This window comes from Egretta garzetta, unplaced genomic scaffold, assembly GCF_000687185.1.
Source record: "Egretta garzetta isolate BGI_Z169 unplaced genomic scaffold, ASM68718v1 scaffold35, whole genome shotgun sequence".
Lineage (NCBI taxonomy): Eukaryota > Metazoa > Chordata > Aves > Pelecaniformes > Ardeidae > Egretta > Egretta garzetta.
The window spans coordinates 502,779-525,870 of record NW_009259730.1 but is presented as its reverse complement, the minus strand read 5'-3'; the positions used below and the strand labels follow the sequence as shown (position 1 = coordinate 525,870).

At 34.9% G+C, this 23,092-nt stretch overlaps 2 protein-coding genes across 5 annotated transcripts in view; one reads left to right on the top strand and one right to left on the bottom strand.

Moving 5' to 3' along the window:
- The first annotated feature begins 1,645 nt into the window (after window positions 1–1,645).
- Window positions 1,646–20,526, top strand: B4GALT6 (beta-1,4-galactosyltransferase 6). 3 transcript variants are annotated; one of them, XR_004842096.1, is made up of 9 exons: window positions 1,646–1,761; window positions 2,127–2,240; window positions 7,658–7,782; window positions 8,301–8,417; window positions 9,694–9,881; window positions 12,149–12,271; window positions 13,138–13,239; window positions 18,573–18,642; window positions 20,491–20,526. XR_004842096.1 is itself a non-coding variant. In XM_035894942.1 (8 exons), exons 1-8 carry the CDS (start codon window positions 1,662–1,664, stop codon window positions 14,647–14,649), a joined length of 1,017 nt encoding a protein of 338 aa, XP_035750835.1. In that variant the 5' UTR covers window positions 1,646–1,661; the 3' UTR covers window positions 14,650–18,014. The 3 variants fall into 3 exon arrangements, 2 of the variants coding, with proteins under 2 accessions (XP_035750835.1, XP_035750836.1); XM_035894942.1 differs by lacking the exons at window positions 18,573–18,642; window positions 20,491–20,526 and adding an exon at window positions 14,502–18,014; XM_035894943.1 differs by lacking the exons at window positions 13,138–13,239; window positions 18,573–18,642; window positions 20,491–20,526 and adding an exon at window positions 14,502–18,014.
- LOC104126854 (transthyretin) overlaps window positions 19,313–23,092 on the bottom strand; it is a 6,797-nt gene continuing 3,017 nt past the window's right edge. For both annotated transcript variants that reach the window (XM_035894944.1, XM_009639459.2), the window contains 2 exons: window positions 21,225–21,360; window positions 19,313–19,495 (listed from right to left, as the gene is read on the bottom strand). In XM_035894944.1, the coding sequence (XP_035750837.1) occupies window positions 19,388–19,495; window positions 21,225–21,360 (244 nt within the window). In that variant the 3' untranslated portion in view covers window positions 19,313–19,387. The remainder of the gene's footprint in view (window positions 19,496–21,224; window positions 21,361–23,092) is intronic.

Below are 23,092 nucleotides of genomic sequence, written 5' to 3'. Positions count from 1 at the left end.
GTTGTCTTGGATCCCAGTAAGAATCATTATTGTTGGATTTCCTACCTCTGTCATGAGGCCAAGGTTGTAGTTTTTTTGTTTTGTTTTGTTTCTGTTTTAGTGGCCAGGGGTGTTGAGACTTCAGGATCCAAGCAGCTGAGTAACTTTTACATACATGTAGACTCTTGTTAACCAAAACAGCTAGTCATGCTGGCCAGGAGTTTGAGAATTACGCGCCATGCATAGCACCTGGCATGTTCAGAGCCTGTCTTTTAAGTGATAGTTTCTTGTTTTAATAAGGAGTTCCTTGAAAGTCAGGAGCTCCCCCACCCTTCATTCTTTTGAAAACAAAAACATTATTGTAGGGTTTGCAAATAATGTTCCTTAAAAGATTGTGTTGGTATTTGTATCTCTGGGGGCAGTGGTAGTATTGTTTGCTAATGTGGTGGAATTCATCACTGTATTTTCTCTTGGAAATGCCCCAGTCCTTTATAAACAGCTCTCTGTAGCTCTGGTCTCTTTGTGTTGGGCAGTAAGAAGATACCAGCTGATCTGCAGTTACTTGTGTCATGCCACTGGTGCTGCATCATCTGATGAAGTGGAGTTTCTTAGATAATTTTCTAACTTTCTTTGGTCTCTTTAGGCTGAGATTAACTAAGTCTAAGATTAATCTGTTGTTCTTCTGGTGTGTTTAGTTCTTTCCTTCAAAGTCTCAGAGCATTTTTTGGTTAGGTTGGTTACTAGTTACAGCGAGCCAAATATCTGCCAGACAAATGGGTGTTTGACATAGATGGAATGACGGATGATCCCTTTGATCCTCTTTGCTAGCCGGAGTAAAAACTGTTCTGCATAGGGAGTTTGTTCTTCCTTTTACATTATTTTTTGAGCTCTGGGAGTCTTGGATAGACATTTGCTTACTCAGACATCAATGCAGCTGCATTTCCAACTTACTCTCTTCTGTTTAGGACAAAGAATTGTCTTGAGATACAGATTTGAGGCTTTCAGTGCAAGGCTGAGGCAGAGGAATATTTAATGGTATTGTTATTAGTGAGTCACTTAATTACTCAAAATGTTGATTTACTCACCCTTGATGCATATAATAAATATTTCATGTGTAATTATTAAACATTAATAATTTGAGATTGGCAGTGATTTGTAGCAGCTGTGTAACGGAACAGCTGTTGCAGGTGTACGAATAGCAGTTCATTTTGACTGAAAATTGTGTTAACTAATGAGTAAAAAGGGGAACTATTCTTTGGGACTAAAAGATTTCTAGACATTTTTTGTCCTATCTTTCTATGATGTATATGTAAATGCCTATATGAGATCTATCTACATATGAAAACCTTTTTATTGGTAAATTCAATTGGTTACAACTGTCAATTGTTTTTTGTGAGTTAAAGAGGAATGAAAGTGTCATATAAAGTGTGTATTGACATTTTATAATTTTGGGGTTTTATATAAACCTGTGGTTATGAATCTATTTTTTTGTTGTTGTTGCTGTTAGGTTTCACGCTTTGTGACTCTTCATCTTGAAGGATTAATGTTCACTAGCCGTGGATTCAGACATAGTAACAAATATTGCACACATTATAAATGGATGTTAGAGTAATTTGGAAACACCTTGTTTTAACTCAAATTCAAAATTGCTTTTTGTTTTATCAGCAAACACGTATCTCTTTATGGTGCAAGCTCGTGGTATAATGTTGAGAGAAAATGTAAAAACAATAGGACACATGATCAGATTGTACACTAACAAAAATACTACACTCAATGGCACAGGTAAGAATATTTCTTATTTAATTTCATTTTTAAAAGAACTTTAAAAAAAAAAAACCAAACAAAACAAAACATGCCAAACCTTAATGACGTAGCTTGATTATGAAAACCTAGACCCAAGTCCTACTTCTTTGTAACTGAAGGCCAAATAGTTACTGTTTATCAGTTTACTTCAGTAGGAAATATTTGTCATAGTGGTAATAAAGATATCTTAATTTAATTATTGTTCCTTTAGTGCAGTAATTTTTTTTTTTTTAATCATGCTGCTAGGGATTTGTTACAAAGTTAGTGCTCTCACCTGCATGATGGTATGTTACAAATCCAGTGGATAACATAGGTTTTTACAAAAATAAATTCCTCTTTTTAAGATTATCCCGAAGGAAACAATTCTAGTGACTGTGTTGCTCAAACAACAATGTATCTTCCAGAAAACTTCACTTACTCTCCTTACCAGGCTTGTCCGGAGAAGCTGCCTTACATGAGTAAGTTTTCAACTGATCTTAATGTTTATCTAGTAAATTGGAGTGTACTTAAAACAAAATGCAATTATTTTAATATAAAATGTAACTGTAAGGAGTCCAAATATATAGTAGAAAATAATGAATAGAATACATTTGAGAATGGACAATAATGTTTAGCAGAATTTTTGCCTGTAACTCCTGTGTTACTAAAACTTTTTTCCTCTTTACTAATAACCTAAGTGTTTTAAATTTTACTTACAAACAATTGTACTTTCTACAAATTAAATACAAAATGTTTTTATTAATATGTAGGAATACTCTAACTTTATAAAAGTACTCATTCAGAGTTGCATATTTTGAGGAATAGTTGAAAATTTCCTTTTTGGAAATGGTATTCCTAATACAAAGACTAGTGAGTCAGAAACTAGTTCTCAAATCTTCATCAGCTAATCAGTTACCTCAATATATAGGAAGCTGAACAAGATGGTGTCGTGAAGTGAGAATGGATGGAGGTAAGAAAGTGCTAAAGCCCTGGCATAGTGAGGAAGTTATACAACAAGTGAAAAGTTGTGATCCTCAGGAAATTTTAAAATTAAGCTTTCAAACCCAGATTTTTCAGATCCCAAGCTATTGAACAGAACTTGATTAGGTAACCCTAATTTTATTTGTCTTTAAGCCTAGAATCTAAACTTCTCTTTTTTTTTTTTTTTTTTTTTTTTTTTTTGGAAAGTGTTTAGCTGCAGAGGAGTGCCATGCAGAAATAAGAAACTGAGTTGAGTACTTTGGCACCATTGCTCTTTTGGTTTGCTGGGTGTTTATAAAAACTGTAATATCACAGCTGTCCTAAGTAGCAGTATCCCAGTGTATGTAGAAGGTCTTATAAGCAGGTATTGCACAATTAAAGCAGTTACACAAACTGAGATTGGAAGAGTTCCTTGGCGTAATTCAGTGTCCTTAACCTGATTTAATAATGTGGCTGAAAGGCTGTTGGCCTGACTTTTTTATCTTCTTTCTGTAGACAACGTGTAGCTTTGGGAATATTCTTGAAAATTCTTGTTAAAACTGTAAATTTTCATGTGAATTCCCGTTTCCTGCAAACTTGCCATTTTGCCACTTGCCAAACTTTGTCTTTTACATTGTAAATATACAGACATATAGCCAAAAGTATAAGTCAGTTGCTGTTGCTTATGGGCTTAAACCGCGTAGAAAGCTGTCTTAAGTCAAGCAGCAATTAGCCACGGTGTGATTGTATCCTTATTTCAATCTCTTTCCTCCCAGAAATAGGGTTTGACTTTCAAAATCATGTGGATGTTCTTTTCTGTAATATTGCACACGTAAACAAAGAAAACTAAATTATTCTAGAAATAAATATTTTAGCTACTTTGAGAAACAAATAAAAAGCTCAAAAAATGTGAATGCTGGATAACCAGAGAAACAAGAATGACGATTATGCTGATTGAAGAGCGCATATAAATTAGTATTTTTAATAAAACTTTCAAGGGATCTGGCAGTTGAATTCTGCCAGTTAAGTTAGTTCAAGACTGTATTGGCTTCTGCTACGTATTCTACTTGTGTATTAGTCTGCTGTCCAGGAGGGGTGGGATGAGGCAAGTTACGAGGTACTAAGGCACCTTAGTAGGTCAGGCTACTTACAGCATGTTATCTTAAATCATCGGTGCAGACTTGTTTGCAGTGACAGGTATTTAGAATTGCCAGAGTAGGGATGCATTCTACTCTGCTAGCCTTGCTATCAACCTCATTTGCTGTATGTAATTCTACCAGAATTTGTCTGTAGGTCTCCTTATTGCTGTTCTCTTTTTCATCTTTTTTTGTTAGTAATCTCTTTGTACTTATGCTGTCCTGAGGAATTTAATAGAAAAATCATAATTTTAATAGAAAATAATTCACTGGATAAGTTACTGTTCAGCAAAGAGATGTATGTCTCACCCTTTGGTTTTCATGTATACCTTTTTAATAACTATCTGTGTATTTAATTATAATCTAAATAAAACTTCTCTGAAGATTATTTAATGCAATGAAATGTTCTAGGTAGTCCCAAGATAGCCAGGGAAGAAAGCTTCTTGGATCACATATATTTTGATCTGCTTAATAGTCTAAGGTTATTATAGAAGTCAACTATTCTTCTTTACATCAACTTACCATATCTGTACCTTGGAAGAAGTATGGTAAAATTATGTTTCGTCCCAAGTACATATGCTTTTAAAATAGAACCAGCTAGTGCCTTTTGTGTTTGACTCAGTCTTCCAGGTTATAACCCAGTGGTTAAACACTGCTGTGTTAATTCACAAGCAAGACACATCTACTTCAAGATAGAAGCAGTACAAAAGAATATTTAATCAGCATAATTTTTAATACTGACTTTAGAGGTAAATGGAAAGCAGATCAGTTTTTTCAGTTGTATCATGTTAAGAATTTTTAATCAGTCTACTCAAGCCACTTCATGGTTTGTCTAAGAACTGGTACTTAAGGAGCTATAAGAAACATCCAGATCTTCTAGTTTGATCACCACAGTACACTGGGGTTGAATATACTGAAACCTTTTTAAATAGATATTAAAAAATATATCTTGTATTTAAAAAAAATAAAAGTAATCAGTGGAGTAAGTTCTACTGTCTCCAGAAGTAATATATTCTACTATTCCATCAACTGAATAGTTAAGCTTTTCCTAATACTCAACCTGATATTCAGCCTTTTTCTTTTTTTTTTTTTTTTTCCCATCCTGCAAATTAGTTGGATTTTTTCCTTGCCCTTGTTGATTCTTGGAAAAAAGTTGGTTATCATCTGTGTACCGAACTATCTGGTTTTGGAAAAGACTTAAGGTTTTGTCAGTCTCTTCCTTTGTAGATAAACCAGTACTTTAAGCCTTCCTAGACTACATAGTTTCTAAATCTCTTTTCATTCTTGATTTTTGTACTGTAGACTTCCTCTAATTTGATTTCCTTTTGAAGCATCATAAACAGCTAAAACCCTGGTTACAAAACAAACTAGTAATTACCTTCTCTGTCTTTCATATAACAGCATTTGATGTATTCCAGAATGAGATCTACCATTTTTGTGCAATTGCATTACAGTTTATTGCCTCATATTAATCAGCAATCCATTATAAACTGCCAAAATATCTTTCTGCATACTGCAGCATAGCCAGGTATTTCCTGGTTTATGTGTTTGTGCTTCATTTCTCCTTCAGTAACAATCCATACTTTTTAAAAAATTAATTTCACTCTATTGATTTCAGTATGTATCTGATTTGTTGAAATTACTTAGTTTTCTGATTCTGTTCCTCAAAATGCTTTCTGCTTCCTCAGCTTTCTTTTTCTGTGAGTTGTATAAATATGTTTTATTGCAGCATGCTAGACAGTAATGGAAGTAGTGAATAGTAAGCCCAGGTATTTACTGGGACGCCTTTTCCTGCCGCCACCAACAGCAGGGAAATACTGCTGATTTCTGTTCACCTGTCTCCTGTGTACTTTTTCATAGTACCAATATTTCAGGGTTTACTGTAGCTACCTTTTGAACAGTCTGGAGATAATTTCTTCATGTCCCATCAAATTAGAAACACCTGCTTTATATAAATACTGTTTTACCATTCCTCCTTTTTTGTGTTTTTTTTTTTTTTTTTTTAATTTTGATCACATCTAAACTTTACTGAGAAGACTAAGGCACCTGAGTCCTTTGCATCATGTGTTCTTTGCGTCCTTTCCTGGTGTAGTAATTGACCTTTATCTTTATTTTCCTATTAGAGTCTATAAATAAACAGAAAGGTTCTTATTACTTCTTTGTCTCTTTGTAGTTGAAATTGATTTAGTGACTTATTTATTTTTTTAATTTAATTTCTACATGTTTATACTCTATGGACTGGTCCTTTGTTGATTGCCCATGTTTCTACTTTATGTAAGATTTCTTCTTCAGGTTATTGGTTATGGAGAGTTTCAGGTGCAACCATAATGATCATCTAAGCCTCTCTCTCTCTCTCTCTCTCTCTCTCTCTCTCTCTCTCAATAGCTCTGTAGGATTAGCTTGTTCTGGTGTATATTTGTACAGTCTTTTTTTTCAGCAACTGCCAGGTTTCCTTTTTTCTTCTAAAATAAGTAAATAAACATTAGTTTGTTTAAATCTGCTCTTAAAAGATCTCCTCCTTATTGTGCTGTTCCTGATCCTTTTTTTCCTATCTTTTTCCTTTAAAAAAAATGACCTTCTACATTTACAGGTAGTTCTACATTTAATCATATCCAAAACTAAAATAGCTCTTGCAGTATCTTCTGCCTTCTTCTGAAAACAATAGTTATTCCTAGTATGCTCCCAAAACGTCAATGTTTCCAAAAGATTTAGATAGCTAGTCAGTTCAGTGTTACAACATGAAGCAATCTTTTGGACACATATAGGATCTTTTGGGTATGGGCACAGGGGAGAAAATGGGAGTGATTTCTTTCATTGACTTTAAAATTCCAACCATCACCAAAAGACCTAAATTTTTAGACAAAAAAAAAAAAAGTATTTTATGGTGTCTGTCAGATAGTTATTGCAAGATTTTTATTTGATGATTTAGGACAGTAGTTACTGAAGAACAACTTGAGCTTCTGGTTCATGGGTGTTACACTGTTCTCTCCAAATTTTCTTGATTCCTTCTACTCCTGCTTTTGAGGATAGAGTATTTGCTATGAATCTTATTTCCAGTTTTGAAATTTATACACATGCATAAGCTAATGACAGACAACTTTTAGCTATCAACTAAGTGTAAATATTTTCTCACAATAAGTACTAACCTGATTTTTTTTGCTACTGTATTGTGGTCTTTATTCAATATCTTACTGAATTCTACTCTAATCAGTAGCCATTTGCAAATTCTTTTCCTACTGGGCTAATTAGTTCTATCAGCAGTAATTCTCAAATCCAGCCACTTGCTATAAATCGGTTTGGTGCAGACAGTGGTGAAGTAATGGATGAAGGCTCTACATGAAATGTGTGGAATTATCTGGAATTTAAATTGAGGAATTTCTCTGAGTGTAGTGATGATGTATTTTCTGGTTTAGTGGAAGTGCAGATAGGGAGACCTGCAGTATCAGTCTAAGTGTCAGTATCAGTTCAGTAGTGCAGATGATGTGGAATTGTTAACAGTGATTCTTGAAACGAAAGGTGACTCTAATTTTACGGTATAGATACAGAATTCAAATTACTTGCTTGTTCTGTGTCCTCTGAAATGAGTATTTTGCTTTGAATTTATTGAAAGAATGTTTATATTGGGAAATACTGAAATTCATTCTGTAAAACCTGAATATTATGAGGATAGTGTAAATTGTTTCTTTTTTATCTGTAGGTAGTGTAAATACAAATTTCTGGTGATGTTTGTCTATGATGTACCTTGTGGTGTTAGATCTGTTGTCTTAACTGAAATGAATAATTTTTTTTCCTCTATTTAGGAGGCCTTATCAATGTCAATATGAGTGAAATTAGTTTTGATGAAATTCAGCAACTGTTTTCAAAAGATTTAGACATTAAACCAGGAGGACACTGGAAACCAAAAGACTGTAAGCCACGATGGAAGGTGAGGTGCTGCTTTTCTGTTTGTTTTTTTTTCCTGTTGGTATATAAGAATAGTTTACCATTGCAAGCACTCAGTCTTTTACTGCTATATATTTTATGTAATATATAGTATGTTATAGTGTACGTGTTATGCTATCTGTGCTCAAGAGAGACTAAAGCATGAAGAAAAACTTGAAATGGACTGTCAAGAACTTCTAAAGGTTCATTAACTTATTACTAAACATTTTATCATATGTCTGCAAACTTCTATGTGTGTGTGCTTAAGGTGTAATTAGAAGCAAGGGAACATCAAAGAAAAACCTGATTTATATTTTACTCAGAATTTTTTTCTTTTTTTAATTTCTGAGCAAAATTGCAACACACTTTCCTGCGGGGAATGAGAGTGTGAAACACTGAGCCAATTTAAATGTAGAAGTTGAAAAGCCTGTGTAAGCCATGGGAGACTTGGTCTGTACTGAAACATTAACATTTAAAATGTTAATACAGTAGCTTAATATATATATATATAATTTTTTGAAGGTGGCAATCCTTATTCCTTTTCGGAATCGCCATGAACATCTTCCAATTTTTTTCCGTCATCTGATACCTATGTTGCAGAAGCAGCGGCTGGAATTTGCCTTCTATGTTGTTGAACAGGTAACAGCATTTACTTGAAAAGTGACTCTTCAAGATTCCTTACTAAAAAGGATTTGATATTCTTATCAAGATTTGGATGAATCCAGAATTTAAAAATTGTTATTCCACTGTTCTAATCCTTTGAATGAAAAAGTTCAGCTCCATTCCCCAGTTTAAGAGTGGCCAGATACATGTTGCTTTTTTTCAAATAGGGCTGATATTTATAGGTGTTGGCACAGCCTCTTTGAATCTATTGTCTTTGTAAGTTTTCAAGGAAAAAAAAGGTTTCATGTGTAAGAATTGGAAATGGTCATTTACAGAAGGCCATTTTACAGTACATGCTCACTGAAATCCAGTTGAAGACTATAGTATTAAAGTGTATACTGTCCAATTAATATAGGTGAATTATAATGGAGGCATTAATGATAAAAAATTACCAATTACTACCTTGGCTAGGGGTTTCTTTGGAAACAGAGAGAAATGGATATGGAGGAAAAAAAACCACTTAAGAAAACAAAAGAAGTTTCTGCAGCCCACAATCAAGGTATAAAGTAGCTCAGATGGGTAGCTTAAGGAGTTTGCATCATTATTGGTTGTAGTAGCTAGCTAGCTAGATCCCTAAAGAATTAACAGGAATCTTTTTTCGTGGTTTATGTAATGCAATATTTTCAGGTGACAAAGTGAAAAATTTTCAGAAAACAAAATTGTCATTTAAAAAAAGGGCATATAGGATTCATTTGCTATATCAAAAGGTCTTATGTTGTTTGTTGAAAATGCACATGAGGAGATTTAAATTGTACTGGAAATAAAAATTAGTTGAATTTGTCTTCAATAAAGTTTCTAAGAAACTATACGTAAGTTCTAATATAAGGTTAATTATAAATACGTAACCAAGTTAGGCTTTTTCACAACTTTGGAATTTTTTCAGCAGTTGACTGTTTTAATATGAAACAAAACTTAATGTTTCTTTCTTAGTTTGTATTGGTATTTCTTTAACTCATAATGTCATGCTGTACTCATCCAAACCACCCATATGTTGATACTTCAGTTACTAGTGCTGTAAGTTGCTAGTGCTGTTTTGTGTAAGAAGGGAGACTATCTAGACTTTTTAAACCACAAAATGCAGTGGATGTAGTTGGTACTAACCAGAGCTATTGGTCTGCTTAGCTAGAGGAGTAACGGGCATCCTTGTCAATGTTTTTTTTTTCATGTGGTAGAGCATGTATTTCTCACAGTATTGTCATCCTGTCTCTTTCTTCTTGATTCTTACAGTGTCTCCTTTGTTTTCTGTTTGAAGACAGGTACACAACCTTTTAATCGTGCGATGCTCTTTAACGTTGGCTTCAAAGAGGCTATGAAGGATGCTGTCTGGGACTGCATAATATTTCATGATGTGGATCACTTACCTGAAAATGACCGAAATTATTATGGATGTGGAGAAATGCCACGCCATTTTGCAGCAAAGCTTGACAAATACATGTACATGTAAGTAATTAGCTTTATTCACATTGTTTCTTAAAGACCCAGGGACACTCTTAAAGTGTGTGTGAATTTTGTGACAGTATATACAGTAGGTGAAACCAATAAAACAGCCTCCTACCATGCTATTTACATAAATTAATATCTAGTTAATAAAAGGAAGATTTAAGTTTAGTGTCTACATTTGATATGTTGCTAATTTGAAGATACTATTTATGATTTTCAGTGTTTAGCTTGTTGCAGCGAGGTTGATCTTTAAAAAAAAAAAAAAAGGTGGGTACATGTGTCAAGGAAGAAAAACTTACCATGCTTATTGGAAATCTTTTCTGGCTACATAAGCCTTTGCGGTGGCTGTTAACAAAGATAAGCAGATAATCTGCAGCAAAGTACCACAGGAAAAATGTCTTACTTAATTTTCTCATGACTGTAAAATTTATTTCTGCTTTGTACTGCTTTTTAAACAGAAGATTTTTCTTACTGCTAGACCATTTTATATCTTGTGTTCAGTCTCTGTTGAAATCTGATAAATGTAGTGGGTCCTGCAGCTTTGGCATTTTACATTAATGATGTTTCACTTGCTTTTTAACACTGCTGTCTCATGACACTCTTCTGATGATTTCACATAGAGTTGTAGCTTATTGCTTGCTGCATCCTGAAATTTTATATGTAAAGTTGATCAACTTGACAACCTGGTCAACCTGACAGATCAAAACCAATGCATTGAAAATATGACTGTGTTTGAGCTTTAGGTTGTCAGACAATTAGTAACCAAACCTTTAACAATTTTATATGTATTTATAAAATACTTTATGTATCTATGTATACATTTATAAAATTTATAAAATGTCTAAATACAGATAAATATTTACAAAATATGTTTACAGAATACATGAATGTATATATAAGTGCATACATATAAAATATAAAAATAAATCTGTATTTCTGTATATAGACATAAAAAAGTGTGTGTGCACCACACACACATACATACATATGAATAAAAACCTCGAAACAGTTCCATAAACTGTCATACACCAATTGTATTCTTGGTTGCTGGGTTGGGTTTGGGTTGTTGGTGGATTTTTATTGCTTGGGGTTTTTTTTGGGGGGGCTGTTTGTTTTTTTGGTTTCTTGGGGGCGTTTTAGAACACCTGTTATTTCAGTTAAATGTTGAAAGGGATACATAGTAGCAACCTTCACCCAAAGCTATTAAGATTTAGTTGAATCCTGTGTTTCCACAGAGATCAGAAATTACATGACTCTATTTCTTTTTCTTTCCCCTTGCATTCTGGAGTTATTTGTCCTTCAGTGTGGCAATTGTGCCCTAAAGAATGGTAAATCTTTTTGTAGATAGTCCTAACGCCTTGAATGTTCCAGATTTGGAAGCATCTCCTGAGAAACATGTTTGTTAACTTTTTTTTTGATGAAATTGTGTGCTGTTTCTGAAAGAGGAACACACTTTACTGTAGCAGGTTCTGGGTTAAGGATACAAGTTAGTAGTATTGATGGAAGTAAAAATAGATACCTAAAATTTTTTATTTTTTTTTTTTTTAGATTGCCAGAGTGTTTTGAGAACTGGAAATCACATTGTGTGGGCCTTAGTATATTATGTTATATAGCTATAGTGGCTGTTTGTGTTGGCCAACTGCTTATTAAGTAATAATATGTGTTAGTATTTACTGTATGCTTACTGATAAAAAAGCCTATAGATCCTTCTGATTCAAAGGTTCAGCTTCTAAAAACTGGAAAATTGTTTTTTAAATAAGTATGTATTTCACCATGGTTGAATATGTACTATTAAACTGTTCCTCTCAAGTTTTAACAGTTCTGTAGAACATAGTCATGAATTAAAATTACTGAATTGATGCATTACTGATCTGTAATTTTTGCAGTTGATTAGAGAGAGATTTGTTTCAATCAAACAGTGTCAAAATACAGTAGTTTGAGGGCTTCACTTTACACTTCAGCTTTGGGTCTAGATCAGCCATCTGAAATAGTGATAGACTTTTGTTTCGTGTGGTGGTACTAATTTGAGCTGCAGTCTAGGAGTAACTTTTATGCAAATCAGACACTACTGCAAACATTTTATTAAAATTCTGTATATGTTACTTAATGCCAGCAATCTGTGAACCAGTTTCCCATAGTGAATACATTCAGCATCGGTTCATGTCCTTAGTTTGGGGTTCTTCTTGGTTTTTTGAAAGGTACTGTTCAAAGAGAGAGCTAGCTATCGAAGTTCAGCTAATTATACAGAATTTGTCTTTTGTTTTCAGTCTTCCATACAATGAGTTCTTTGGTGGTGTAAGTGGCCTGACAGTGGAACAATTCAAGAAGATTAATGGCTTTCCAAATGCCTTTTGGGGATGGGGTGGAGAAGATGATGATCTTTGGAACAGGTGAGTGTTCAGTGCTTAATGTTCTGTGGTATCCAACCCTTGAGAGCAATTAGGTGTTTTCTTTCAGTTGCTACCTTTTTGTTAGTTTGTTTTAAATTAACAATTTCTAACATTTCTAAAGAGTTCACTTCAGAAATAACAGAGCATACCATTTGCAGGGATAAGTATGATATTTTTTCTTGGCCTGGGGACACTTAACAGGCTTTTAAGAGTCTTGTAACAAATAATGGGTTTAACAACAGATAACATTATTAAGCATATTTAGTCCCATTCCTTCTGGTCTTCTGTGCATTACTTTTTTTCAGTTGTACATCTCTCTTGCTGCTAGCATTATGCAGTACACAGACATGTAGAGTAAGCATGAGTTTAAGTATCTTTCATAACTTAGGAGCAGTGCTTGAGAGAGAGGTTAATTTGTGACTAGATTGAGAGTCACAAATTGGACAAGGTACAACAATGCTCACTATATTACTAACTGCTCACACTAAACAACTGTAAAATGTTCCAGTTGAGCTGTTGAAACGAAGTGTCTGCATGAGTTTATATATAGAGATATACTTTAAAGTAAGAGTTTGTATTGTTTTATTCTTTTTCCTTACTGTTTTCATATTTTTATGGGGTTGTGCTTTAAGAACAAAGCAGGAAATACTAAATATGAAATTACTGTTATTTCACACTTTATTGGTTTTGCCAGCTTTTTTAGTTGTTGGGTTAGGAGTAGTTTGGGTTTTTTAGGGAGAGAATGTCAGTGAACACAAAGACTTAGCTTTAAAAGATTTTATGATATTTTTTACTTTTGCTGTAACTTGTAAAACCAGCTTTTTAATAAATAATTTTCATACAAATGTTTCTGTATTATACTGTAGGGTTCACTATGCTGGGTACAATGTAACAAGACCAGAGGGAGATTTAGGGAAGTACAAATCCATTCCTCATCATCACAGAGGTGAAGTCCAGTTTTTAGGACGGTAAGAAAAACAGAACTGTTCAAGTGCTAGAGCTAAAGATGTAAAATTTTTTCTTAAACACATGCAAATCTTCCACACCTACAAACAGGCAGTCAGTGCTTATCCATGTTATTTCCTCTTTAGTGCTAAACTTCGTATTTTCTTAAGCATGTTATGTTTGGTGTTCAGATATTTCTGTTTTAACCATGAGAGGGACTGAGTCTGTGTCAGAAGATATATTGTCATAATCTTTGATGCAGAATGTTACTATTCCTTAATAGTTTGGGCATTAGTACTGCCAGGGCTCCATTAGTTGGTTAATCTGGATATTCTGCAAAAGGAAGCAGTACAGCTAGGGGAAATGACTCCTGCATGAAAAGAGACTTTAAAACTCCTCAAGCATTGGTTTCTTCCATCATATTTCAATCTTTTAGGAGATACAGGTCTTCTCATTTCCTGCTTACACTGACATGAACTTTTTCTTTCGGGGTTCCTTGCTTTTGCTACGAAGATGCAAAACTTTAACTGGCCCAGTGGGTTCTGGCTGCCCTAGACTGGAATAGCAACCAGAATGCAGCAGATGAGTTACACCTAAAAATTAGAATGTGAAATGCCAAATAAAAGGTTTATGCTATGTGTTTTCAGATAATTAGAAATACTGCTCAATTCTCTTATCAATGGGTGTCTTTTTCTGGGAACATCTTTATTTTCTGCTTTATTCATAATTTTTAAATAGACATGTACAGTAGACATGAGTAAATACCTGATAGGAAACTAAGATTTATATATCAGTGATCTGGGGGAGGGAGAGAGCAGCTGGTTTTTTTAATCACCTCAAATGTAGTTGTTTGCAAATGCAGGAGTCTCAAGAATGAAATGAAAAACAATTCAGACATTTAAATGTATAATGTTGAACAGTGGAGGTTCCTAAATCTTCTCTGAGCTCTGTAGTTGATTTTTATTTTATAGCAAAAGAACCTGAAGATATTGAGTGCTCTTTAAAAACCAGTTTAGTTTGGGATCATAAAAAGTATACATATTAAATACCTTCTTTGTTACTTAGTCTTAATGTTAACTTGTAAACGTGAACATAAAATCTAAGTGTGAGAGGTAGTTTCAGCCCTTTGAAATTACCAGATTACCTACCTAAGCTTTAAAAGCAAGCCACTTCCCGTTTAAAGCGTATTTCAAGATAAAATTACTGTTACAGTATTATGTCTAACATCAATTGAATTGTTTCTTGCAAATCTTTCTCATGTTTTCTTCTTCAACTTCCTCTACAGATATAAACTTCTAAGGTATTCCAGAGAACGTCAGTATATTGATGGGTTGAACAATTTAATATATACGCCCAAAATACTTGTCAGTAGATTGTATAAAAATATAACTGTTAATCTCATACCAGAACTTGCTCCTGTTAGAGACTATTGATGGAAGTGGAATGACAAGCTACGCTGCCAGAATAAACTTTTAACACTGGAAGCTACTAATAGACACTGTAAAACAAAACAAATCAAACCCAACAAACAGCAGCTTAGAATTAGAGATTTTTGACAATTTGATGATGCATATTTGGGATGAGAAGTGATCGTATGCACCATGTGTTTTGTTCTGAAAGAAAAGCCAGCAGCTACCACTCAGATGTTTACAGCATGAGACTACTGTTCAAGCCTTCATTCTTCACATTCTCTATCTTAACCCCTCAACTAAATAAACTGCAGAAAACAGACTTGTAGCTTCTCTGGAAGGAGGGACAGAGGCTTCTTCTTCCAGGAATTTTTTATACTAAACCGCTCCCCCCCGTATTTAAACAAATGCTTTTGTTTCTTTTTAAAATGTGTTTTGTAAATATGTGATGTAAATTAATGTGTGTACATTGCTTTTAAATTGCTCAATATTTTATGCTTCAGTATGTATTTGAGTGTGTTCTCGTTTGAATTCTATAGGAATGTTTTTATTAGCATGAAAGAACAAGTGTAAAATGTAAGTATGCTTAAAAAAAGGTTATACCTTATGTGAAATGAAGGAAATATTAATTGTTGGCCAGCTATGACTGTAAACTGTTATACTAGTTTTGAGCTCTAGGCCTCCTGCATATCTATATAGAAAAATCAATTTCGTATATGAACTTGCTAGAAAGAAAGCTCTTAATTTTATTTATTGCCAGAAAAATTGTATGATACCCTGCCTGCCATCTAAATCCTATTTATATGCATATTGCATGTGTATTATGGAAGATCTTGCAGTTGTTGTGTATTATGATCTACAGGAACTCTAACTGTTTCCAAGTGTGCCACTAGTGTCAATGTCAGGGATTTTAATGCCTAAAACAATGTGTCTGGGTGCGTACAGTATTTTGGTATTGTTCTTTTTTTTTTTTTTTTTTTTTTTTTAAATCCTAGTAAACAGCACTTTTATTCCTCCAAAATCAGAAGAGCCAAAAATGTGTCTTCATTGGAAGAATATTAAAGTTAGATTTTTAAGAAAATAATAAAACATAGTTCTAATAGTTCTAATGCTTTCAGTGTGGGATTTTCAGAACCACGGTGTTGGCCAAACTGTTCCAATGATGATGGCATAAGTGGAACTGAAAGCAGGCCAATCCCAAGTGCTTTTTAAGATTCCACCCATAATATATTAATCTATATAGCTACTTAAGGGCCTAATCTGGTAGAGTGCTGAGTGCTTCTATGATGCACTAAGTATCCTCAAGTCGATGACTTTCAACGAGATTGAGGTTGCACAGTCCTACTAAAGATTGGTCCTGTCTCTTTCTCTATTTTTGTGGTGTTACATGTATGAGTAACTAGCCTCTTTCCTTGGCTTATAATGAATACCATATCTTATTTTTCTGTTTGCTTGTAATGTTATGCTACCTAAAAGTATCCCACTGCTAAGCATTATTATCTTTTCCTGATATTTTTTTACATCCCTTGTTAATACTAAGGAAAAGGACCAGATCTTTTATTTTCTATGTCAATGCAAAGATACCGACCAAGATCTACTAAACTGTTTTGTTTGTCACAGTTACTCAACTCTTTAGGAACCAAAGACTGACTTCTGCTCCCATCAAGAATGGAAAGCAGTATATAATACGGATTGTTTATCCATAGAGTGTTCTGTAAGAGTGTTGACAAAGAATACTAACTTTAACTCGTTACTATGTGTTGGTTTCCTGAATCGCTGCCGCAGATGGTGTGGTGCTTTGTATATTTGCGTGCGTTTGCCATAAACACCTTTTATTTCTTTGACATCCCAGCAGCAAATTTTGCCCTTAGCCATTCTTCAGTAAAGTTATAAGCTTAGCTGTAGGCTTCCCAAATATTTAGTAGAAATGTAATGATTTATTTTAAGTAGTTGAGAACAATGGTAAGGGATATTTTAAACCGTATTGGAATTACCTTAAAATCTACCAGTTAATCTAATGTGCTTTAGGAATGATGTAGTGCAATTAAAATAACAAAAAGTGAGCATAAAGTGAACAAAACATCCTTCAAAAGCATGCTTAAGTGGCTTGATCACCTCCTGATATAATTTTCTATAACTGAGTATATAGAATATTCTGAAGCATATGGATAAGGGGGAGATAATTATTACACTGTATGAACAGTTATATCTTCAAAGTAAGTCTTATTTCGTAACAGACTAATACAATTTTTGCAGAACTGTTGAATAAATTTTTAAATCCCTGATTTAATTTTGAAGTGATTTCTGGTTTTCAGTACAAGTTCACCTACAATTTAACACCTATGATTATGAAACACCCTTTGGTACTGTAGGTCTGTACTGTTTTCTGAAGCATGCTTTTGTGCCCATTTATTAGGCATTCTGTGAAATTAATGTGCAATTTTAAAAAATCCTAATGCATATATATATATATGTATATCTACATACATATATACATTCTGTATTACACATATGCTGTGGCTGAACTAACATAACTTTACAGCTCTAAGTGATTAATCATGTATGGTCTTAGAAAAATGTGATTTAAACCAGTATGTGAATGGATTATGACATATAGCTGAGTTCTTAAAAAGTTTACATTTTGGTGCCCCAAAGTGATGGATGTAAAATTCTGAATTGTTAACCAAGACTCTTCTCTAAATACCTTTTATCACGTTGTTGGGAAGTTTTAAAAGTTGCCATCTTAAATTACATCAGAAATAGTGTTTGTATACTACCTGCTTGAACTCAGTACTATTCTGTAGTGAATTTTAACATAGACAGTGCCTTCAAACAAAATAAATGCGATGCAGAACTAAGAGTTGTGCACATTCCTTTTGATATTTTCACAATTCTTGTAAAATGCAGAGAGAAGCCAATCACATTGGCTTTTGCCTTGCTGACAAGGCAAATTAAAGAAGTCTTCTCTTCAAGGAGTGAACATGGAGGGAGAAGAACAAGGGAGTATTTTCTGAAGATCTTGCAAATTAACGAGTAAAAACATTACAGAAATATTAACAGTGAAATCTGGTTGATACGCTAAGATACTCTTAAACCCATTTGCTGTATTTCAAATTTAAGTAGGAGAATATAAAATATAAAATCCATTTGCAATAGACAGTATATTGAAGAGAAAGTGCAAAATGTCCTTTTTCTTGGATCTTGCCAGTCTATTTTTCTATCGTTTACTAATGACTATGTTGTAGTGGGTTACTAATGAGCTAGTTATTTAAAAGTATTTAAAGGATCCATTGCGTATCAGCAAGAAGAAGTGTACTTAAGATTATTTTATTTGTAGAGGTATGTAAAATAGGCTTAATCAAAAATGCACTGAAACAAATGCTGGGAATTTCCTGTGTACTATCATAGTTTTGGTTTTCTGTTGTTCATGAAAATGTTTGTACTTTTTTATCATTGTCTTTTATGAAATACAATGTTCTAAAGATTGTGTTGGTTTGTTTATTCCGAGGTCCTGTGTAGAACATATCTCCTTTGTGTTTTGTTTATAGACAAAGCGATCATTTTTGTGTAGTGCTCAGTACCTCAAAGTAACAACAAAAGGAGGGCAAACCTGGCCAGCAAATACAGCAGGTTAGACTGCGATGGGATCAAGCCTTAGGCTAACAAATCATTTCCCCTTTATTGGTATTTATATGCTTTTATATGGTTTTATTAGGCTAAATGACTCAACGTCTTTGCATACTTTTCCAAGATAGGGTTGCTATTCTGTTTAATCTCCTAGTGGCTCTTCCCTATGCTTATTTCTGTTTAGGAATAATCTTCATTATATATGGATTACAAGAACAGGAAATAGAAGGATTCATCCATAGTTCTCCTGGCATTAAGCAGGGAGCTGGTTTTCTCAGGAGTCATCAGTTACCCTTCTTATTTTTCTTTGTATCTTACAGCTATTACAAAAGTGTCTGATGGTTAGAGGTATGCCAGTACTTTTTGGGAATACTTCAACTGGGGACAAAGGTATTTGCAGAATTTTATGGAAATACACGAATAAAATTCTTCAAGTGTGTTTGATGGATATACTTTTCTGCAACACTGGATGTGGACTCTCCTTGAAAGTGTCACAATTACAATATATTGGAAAGCAGGAAAGAAGGGGTTTTAAGTATGCGTAGCATCCTCAGCATCCTTAAATGCTATTCTACCTTGCTGTGACTTTTAAGCTGCCTTTGCTTCTATATCTTGAAAATCGGCCCTGGGAGGTGAGTTTTTCTGATGATTATGTGGAGCCCAGGCTAGTAGTCCCATGTGACTTCAGTAATCGAGTATGGGTGATGGCAGGTGGTGGGTTGCATTTCCTCTCTGCTTACTTTTCATGGGATACCTTTCAGATCTATTTGGTTTGTTTCCTTTGCAAGAAGGAATGCAGTTCATTAATTTCACGGAAGACTGGTTTATTCTCAGAATCCCAGTAATGGAGTTTCAATGTGTTTTTTTTCTAAGCTTAATGTGTTTTTTCAAACCCTAAACTTTTATTCAGAAGAGCAATACTTAGAGAATACAGAAATACAGAATACTTTTATTGGGAAGAATATTTGAAAACAAAGTCAATTCCTGAAGTTAAAAAAGTGAATAAACAGCTTGACTGTTACTGTTAGTGATTTACTATGAAATCTAAAGCTGTTGCTACAATCAGAAACTATGTTCTTATCATTTATGGAAATTTTAATTTACACGTCTCGATTTTCATGCTTGATGCCTGCTTCTATTCCACTGGCTCGCTAACTACGGCTGTAGTTGAGTAAGAAAAGGGACTGAGGAGAAAAGCAATGGAGTAATGTCGATAACCAGCATCATTAGCTGTGAACACCACCTGGAAAAAGAAAAAAACCAAATACAAGACAAATGAGAATTGATCTCTAGATATGAGCCTAGGTGGAACCACTGTGATCATTTTGTCTAACCTCCCACAAAACTCTGGAAATATCTTCTCTTATGGTGATTTGATCAGTGAGATCTGTGACTGCCGTCACACACAGTTTTTCTGCTGGCTAAATAACCTTTGTTAAAAGCATACTTGTCGCTTATTTAAAATTTTATCAAATATATTTATTATCCAAATTGGGGGTTCCTTGTTGGTGCTCATAAATGGCAACAAGATTTTTTTCCTTATTGAGGATCTACATTGAATCCCATTGATTGTCTTTATTAAAAAAAAAAAAAAGGCATTCTTTCAAGTATTTGAATATTTTTATTGCTCTTATGAATCCTGAACTTTGAGGAAGAGAATTAGACATAGTGCTACAGTAACTATCATCAGGCCAAAATACGAAGCAATGAGTTTCTTTAATCCTACTTACGTATCTAAGAGATAGAGAGGGATTGCATTAGTCATTTGGCCACAACGTGGTAATGACCTTACATATGAATCATTTACAACAGCCCTCTTACCACCTCCCCCATCAGCTCATGTCCTGTCCTTTGATTTCTCCCGCTGCGTAGTAGATTATTTCGTGTTGTGAGGCGATGGGTGTCAACTTTTAATATAGACACAGTTTAATAGCATTCTGTGATGTATAGCTTGTGCTCCTTTCATCATGAGTAAAAAATACGAAATGGCCAGTGAAACTGAGCAAAACATGATCCCGACTGAGGCTTATTTTTAAGAAAAGAGGCTCTTGCACTCTGGATTAAATTAATTTCTAGTTTGGAAGATAGACCTAAACATTATCTTGATGTGTAATCAATTTACTTGCATGCTGTAAATCATTCATCCTAACCTCTTCCGGTTATCACAGAAGGCAAGACTATCCAGCATTAACCTTCATTATTGTCTAGAATAAGAATGTCATCTCTCATCCATTTCAGAGAGGCAGAAACAAAATTTAACCCAGGTGTTTGCCACCTTCTTTCCAAGGGGATGAGGAGGCTGTTGGAGCAGCAGTTGCAAACTGTGCAGCTGGTGGTGCCCACTGATCTGTCACAGTCCAGCAAACAACTCACACAGGACTGCTACTGCTTCTGAGAGGTCACATGGAAGGGAAGGGGACAGCCCCCTAGGAGTCCCAAACCCTGGAGCTGGCCTCAGTTGGTACCAGGTTTGGACCACCTTCATTTCACCAGTTTGCCTGTCTCATGCAAACTGAAAAAGCCCATTATGCTTTTTCTGTTGTAAACTGAGGATCCAGGCATTCAGAACACAGTTCATACTTCCATCATCTTTAAAAATCTGAATTACGAGCTTTGCCTGCAGCCATACAAATACTGGATCCAAAAGGCTTAACAGAGGACTCACCTGTTCTCCCTCAGGTGTCTAGAAACAGCCACAGAAAGCACCACAGGCTTAAGAAGAGGTAGAAGGATGGAAAACCTCTTTGTAAGTAATGCATCTAAGAGCTTATTGAGAGTTATGGGGAAGCTAGTAACTCAATTCTCTCGTGAGCATGTTGTTACAAAGCTTGAGACTGTGGATTTAAAGTGTTAATGCAAGGATATTTTAACGTGAAAAGAAAGTTCAACACGTGCAATTAGTAACTGAAGCCCGGTCATAAAAAGTATCTTTGTTCTTTGCAACTCAAGTACGGGAGAAAATGCATACTCACATCAGCATGGTGATGGAAGGGATTCAAGCCCAGTCTCTTCCAATAAGAGGCTGTGTCAAGCTCGATCTTGTATATCCCTGTTACAAATTGTTCTTTAGTTGTGAGCTCATGGAGCTCTCCCTTGTCATTGGTTTGTCTGTGTGATGACAGAAGAATGCACTTTTATATTTTGGTTAAAAGCCCGAGAAAAATGCAGTTCTTAGCAATTGAACTTGAGTGATGATGTGTAGCTTAAGTAATATGATGAATGCTTCCATTGATCTGGAATGGCTTACATCCATCTGTATTATGGCTGCTCCAGAGCTTATCTTGGCATTTGCTACTTCCACGATCACCACAGCAGATGGCTGCCTGCAGTGTCACTACTCTGCATGGTTTGGGGGTGAGCCAAAAGCTGGCGTTATCGTTCATAGACTCTTGGCAGCCTCGTGGAGTTAATTAAATGAACCCACTCAGAGGGAAAACGTCACCACTGCTGTAAGCCATGTGGAAGCGCTATGATGCACTTACTGTGCAAATAAGTAGGGTCAACTCTCTTGATTTCTCCATAGTTTTCTTACTTATCTGAATACATTGAGTGGTTTTATCTGTATGAATATTTTTTACAGTTGGCTATCTGAAATTTGAGATCTGCTGTTTGAGATGCCTGCAGGTCAGCCAACAGTGCAGCATTACGGAATTCCCTGTTGTCTGTATCGATCAGTTGGTTTTCCATCCTCAACAAACAGATGGTTTTGTTTGATTTGAAGATGCTGTCAGTGCTATCCAAGGCCATAGTACTGGCTTGAAACTATAGACCTTTGAACACCAACCAGTTTGGGGCTCCAGAACCAATATTGAATGCTGTGTCTCAAACATGTTTCTTGGCTGAAACCTACTTCTGTGAAATACATAATACTCGGTTTTCGATCGGGTAGGTTATCCTCAAATAACAATGCTGCTAGTGCCCGATTCTAGTAGTCACAAACCACTCTTTTGTGTTCTAGCTGCCAAATCTTTTTCTGAGCCTGTTTTATTCAAGTTGCGTGCAGAGAGAAAGAGCAGCGTGGGTTTTATGTCATTGTCCAGTGCATTACTTAGGATTTGTGCTTTAATACAGCTTGTAACTACGAAGTCATAGAATACCATTTCTATCTCACAAGATGCTCTGTAGTTAATTATCAGATTTTTTTTTTGTCCGTTCAAATGTCTCTGTTTTTTCTCTTTCATAGACCATTGCTGTTAGATGACTGTTCATTTCTCTAATAAGCTTTCTCAGCTAAACCCAAACATATCTTTAACTGAGAAAAATTATTTCAGAATCTCTTGCTAACATTCGATTATATGCAAATTAACATGGCTGGGGAGGTTGATTTAGTATTATCATGACTTTGCATGCCTTATATTAAGGTTACGTTGTTCTTTGTTTCAGATGTTAAGTACGTCTTTAAGGCTTCAGTCACCATCCAGCTGTTCAGCCGAGTATCTTTATGTAAAGCCTCTACGCTCAGATCTGAAGATAAGTAAACTGAACACCCTCGTAATGGAAAATCACACGCCTTTCCAGTGTGTTCCAATGTGTGAAGCGATCTTCTCACTTGAGGGGTGGGAGGCAATTTAAGTAGGACAACATGAATAGATTGTTCTTCCCCTGCCCCCCCCATGCATAGCCTTCACTGTAGCTGTATTTTTGAAGGACACCTGGGAGAGCACTGTTGCTTCTGCCAGCTCGCTTATGTACATTTTCTAATGGACTTCTACAAATGCATCTAATTCTGGGATCCCACCACTGAAATTCCCGCACAATGCCCACTTTAGCACTTATGAGCCCTATCTGACTTTTTTTAGATAGAATAGACAGATTATATATATAATCTGTCTATTTTATA

Excerpts from the sequence above, each read along its gene's own strand:
- B4GALT6 (XM_035894942.1), top strand. The coding sequence starts at position 1,662 with ATGGTGCAAGCTCGTGGTATAATGTTGAGAGAAAATGTAAAAACAATA. Across the intron at positions 8,418-9,693 it reads CCTTCTATGTTGTTGAACAG|ACAGGTACACAACCTTTTAA; the intron begins GTAACAGCATTT and ends TTCTGTTTGAAG. Across the intron at positions 9,882-12,148 it reads CTTGACAAATACATGTACAT|TCTTCCATACAATGAGTTCT; the intron begins GTAAGTAATTAG and ends TTTTGTTTTCAG.